Source organism: Fulmarus glacialis, unplaced genomic scaffold (assembly GCF_000690835.1).
Source record: "Fulmarus glacialis isolate BGI_N327 unplaced genomic scaffold, ASM69083v1 scaffold28768, whole genome shotgun sequence".
NCBI classification, from domain to species: domain Eukaryota; kingdom Metazoa; phylum Chordata; class Aves; order Procellariiformes; family Procellariidae; genus Fulmarus; species Fulmarus glacialis.
Genome location: NW_009227010.1, coordinates 637 through 1,347, shown reverse-complemented (window position 1 = coordinate 1,347; position 711 = coordinate 637). Strand labels below are relative to the sequence as shown.

At 63.7% G+C, this 711-nt stretch overlaps 1 protein-coding gene across 1 annotated transcript in view; it reads left to right on the top strand.

Annotated features, from left to right (window-relative positions):
• The window catches only part of MAF1 (MAF1 homolog (S. cerevisiae)), a 5,602-nt gene that overhangs the window by 4,317 nt on the left and 574 nt on the right, over window positions 1-711 (top strand). The window contains 1 exon segment of the mRNA XM_009583005.1: window positions 198-302. Coding sequence (XP_009581300.1) covers window positions 198-302 — 105 coding nt within the window.

Sequence of the window (711 nt, the reverse complement as noted above, 5' to 3'; positions counted from 1 at the left end):
CTGCCGCCCACGCAGGCTGGCTGACTAGTCTGACTAGCCCTGTGCTGCCTGGCTCGCTGCTGCCTGCTCTCTGCCTGCCGGGGCGGCTCCGAGCTCACCCAGTCTCTCCCTTTCCTTCCCAGCTGGGGCGGGAACGGGGCTGGCACCGGGAGCAGAGTCTGGCACGGTGTTCCTCATGCCTCCGCTTGCTGTTGCAGCTACAACCCTGATCTGGATTCGGACCCCAGCCTCTGGTCCTTCAACTACTTCTTCTACAACAAGAGGCTGAAGAGGATTGTCTTTTTTACCTGTCGTTCCATCAGGTCAGGCCACATGACATCTCTGAAGTCACCCTAAAAAAGAATTGCCTTGCCTGTTCGCAAGCCGCGTCCCTGCAGGGGATGAACGTTTGGCCCCCGCTGGCCCCGCAGCTGGGCGCGGTAGATAAGTCCTGGGGAACTGCCCTCCCGGTGCTGCGCCGGCACCGTTGCCTGCACGCCGGGGAGAGTGGAGCTCAACCAGAGCCTGGTTCCCTCCATCTTCCCAAGACACACGTCACCAAAGGACAAGCCGAAGGGAGCCGTGGTCCCCGGGGAAGGGGGCATCCTTCACCTGGCAGCAGGCTGCTGCTCGCGGGCACGGAGGGGCATGTACGGGGGGCAGCACCCCCTTGGGGGGCACTGCCCGTGGCCAGCCCCTCCTTCCCCTGGGCTCGGTTTGGATACAGAGGAG